Source organism: Populus alba, chromosome 11, assembly GCF_005239225.2.
Source record: "Populus alba chromosome 11, ASM523922v2, whole genome shotgun sequence".
NCBI classification, from domain to species: Eukaryota; Viridiplantae; Streptophyta; class Magnoliopsida; order Malpighiales; family Salicaceae; genus Populus; species Populus alba.
Window position 1 is genome coordinate 21,843,731 of NC_133294.1, and position 2,986 is coordinate 21,846,716.

Genomic DNA, 2,986 nt, shown 5'->3' on the forward strand with positions numbered 1-2,986 from the left:
AAAAAAAAAAAAAACCAGCACACCATGCACATGCACGTATATATACTAGTAGAATTATATTATATTCTTAAAAAGAAAAGCTTCTCATAACTCCACATAACTTCATTAATGACATCACACACACACAAACTTCAATTGTTGAAAGCCATCCTTTGCTTTTGAACTTCCAATGGCAGCTTCACATCTGTTGCCAATCCAATAGCTTGAAGAAACCTTATAACATACCAAGTCATGTCAATCTGCCACCATTCCAGGCCATGCCTGGCTGAGTATTCAAAAGCATGGTGATTATTATGCCAACCTTCTCCAAATGTAAGCAATGCAAGCCACCTTAAACAAGTTTGCAGAACAAAATTATTAGAAATAACCACATCAGAATGATAAAAGCTAAGAGCAAAAGGTATTACCAATTGTTCCTAGACAAGTCGCCGGTGTTCCACGATCGCTTTCCCCATAAATGAGAAGCTGAGTTTACTAGCCAAGTGATGTGTAAAACTAATACGGTTCTCACACCCTGAAATGGTCAGCAGTATATTAGTTTTCCTGCATAAGCTATACAAAAAATATTAACCTAATTGACTACTGAGGCCTGAGGAGGGTGATGGGTGTTTAAATTTTCATGTCCGTTTCAATGTTCTGGTCACCGATCAAATATGAATAGTAAATCCTGTATAATCTATTGCCCTTTCATTCTGTAACCATTCCATGAGAAATTCATGTTCCAAGAGGTTGCGTTTGATGAAAGTTCCAGTATAAAAAAGACAAATACTAATTTTGGCTATCTCTGCATATTTTCATGAAAAAAAGAGAAGAAGAAGAGAGGAGGACATGAGAAGTATTCCATACCATTCCCCATACAAGGAAGGGAAATCCTCCCACTGCATATAGCAGAGCTCCAAGCGCAATTGGATGTAGAAAGTACGTGTTTTGCATGAACTTGTAAAAGGGTTGCTTCTCTAAATCCCCGACATTGTCTGGCCCTCCACACTACCAAATCATATATTTTTAACAGAATAAGCAGCAATAACACAATTTAATTTGCACTAGGGAATTTGTTCATCTGTGTGCGTGTGAGGAGGATCGATGAACATACAGACCTTTTCAGTAATATAATTATTGTCAAAGAGCCAATTGATGTGACTAAACCAAAACCCTGCAGTAGGGCTATGTGGGTCTCTCTCGGAATCACAAAACTGGTGGTGGTGTCTATGAGTGCTAACCCAAAAAATAGGATCCCTCTGAAACCAACATGAAGCCATTAAAAACTGAAAACACAAAAAATCAAGGAAAGAAAAAGGGGAGGGTACGCTTACTTGAAGAGCTTGAACCCCTAAGTATGCAAAAAAATACTCGAGCCATTTTGGAAGCTTGAAACTCCTATGAGAAAGATTCCTATGGAAAGAAAGAGTGATACCTAGAAGTCCAGTGACACTACCGATGCCAATGGCAACCCAAAATGCAGGCCAAGTGAAATAAAAAGGTGCAAACAAAGATAGAAAATGCGATGACAAAACTATAACAGCGTTGGCTATATCTGATGAATTCCATTTCCTGCCCCAAAATACCTGCCTTCTTCTCCTCACCACCACATCTGACAGAAAGATTTTCCCGAGGTTCCTAGGCTCATCAGCCTCTGATAGAGGTGCATTATCAGCATCAGCCACTACTTGTAGTGCTTTTTTTGTACTGCTATAATTCTTATTTGAAGCATCCAAAAGACTTGATATTTTTTCTTTTTTGCATTTGTTGGTTGTTAGTGGTAGGAACTTGGGCTTATAGTGAACATAATTTAGGAGTATGGCAGGTGGAGAACCCAGTTTCAAAGCTTGGGTAAAAGGCAAAAAAAGGCAAGGTTTGGATTTGGTTAATGGAGATGTCATCAAAGCCATTGAGACTTAAAAGAGGATGTCTTTTGATAGAGTTGATTATTGTGCGGGGGTTTATATAGAGATGGGTATGTGGAAGAGTAAGTGGCCGGTTATTTTTTTTTAAAAGGTAATTAATTCTTCTTTTCAAACTAACGTTTTGCTTTAAGAAAATTTATTTTAATATTTTTTTCAATAAAAATATAGTTTAAATTGCACGGTCTAACACTACAAAACTTAATAATTTTACCCATGAAATTTTTCTATCGGTGTAAGACAAATATAAAATTTATTACTCTTTAAAGGATTTGTATGAATGACATGTTAAAATTTATAGATTATTATTTGCATTGATACGTTTAACTTAATATTAATAGATTGTTTAGTAGTAATGTTATAGATTTTTTTTTACTAATCAAATAAAAAAAATTATTTTGATTATTTGATTTTGTAGAAAATAAACTTAGTTCTTTTTCATTAATAAAAACATATTTTTCATTTATTTTACATGCAAAAATTCATCTCATAATAATTTTAACCAAATATATATTTTTTTTAAATCACAATTAAAATTGTTGTCATTATGATAGTTACACTAATTTAAATTTCAAGTCTTGACCACACATATATATACTACCTTCATAATTCAATATTTTATAATAAAAAACAATTTCCAAACAAAAGTTACCAATTTACAAGTTTTAGATGGCTCAACATAATGGATTCCAAACACTGTTTATTATTTTGAGTATAATCAAAGCTTTAAAACTTGGTTTTATGCGTTGTTTTATTTTTTTGAAATACTACAAAATGAGTCTACAACTTTCATAGAGATGAATATACCTAGTTTTTCCATCTACATGTCTAAATGCACAAATTTCAAAAACCTAAAAATATATCCTGCTGATTCAAGTTTAAATCATCTTCATGACTATGCAAGATATCACATTTAATCCATGCATATGCCCAGTTGCTGGGGCACAAAGATTAAAGAAGGGGATTCTTGCATAGTCATGTACGATGATTTAAACTTGAATCTCATAAGTTTTTGCCATACCTCTCAATTAATGAGCCCCACCCTTATAATTATACTTTGTTTTGGTGGAGCCTAGTTGAGTTTT

General features: G+C 33.7%; 1 protein-coding gene across 1 annotated transcript; it reads right to left on the bottom strand.

Moving 5' to 3' along the window:
• LOC118040840 (palmitoyl-monogalactosyldiacylglycerol delta-7 desaturase, chloroplastic) lies at positions 1-1,899 on the bottom strand. Its single transcript, XM_035047885.2, has 5 exons — positions 1,314-1,899; positions 1,098-1,238; positions 847-987; positions 408-514; positions 1-330 (listed from the first exon to the last, which is right to left on the bottom strand). Exons 1-5 carry the CDS (start codon positions 1,887-1,889, stop codon positions 132-134), a joined length of 1,164 nt encoding a protein of 387 aa, XP_034903776.1. The 5' UTR covers positions 1,890-1,899; the 3' UTR covers positions 1-131.
• Between the last annotated feature and the right edge of the window lie 1,087 nt (positions 1,900-2,986).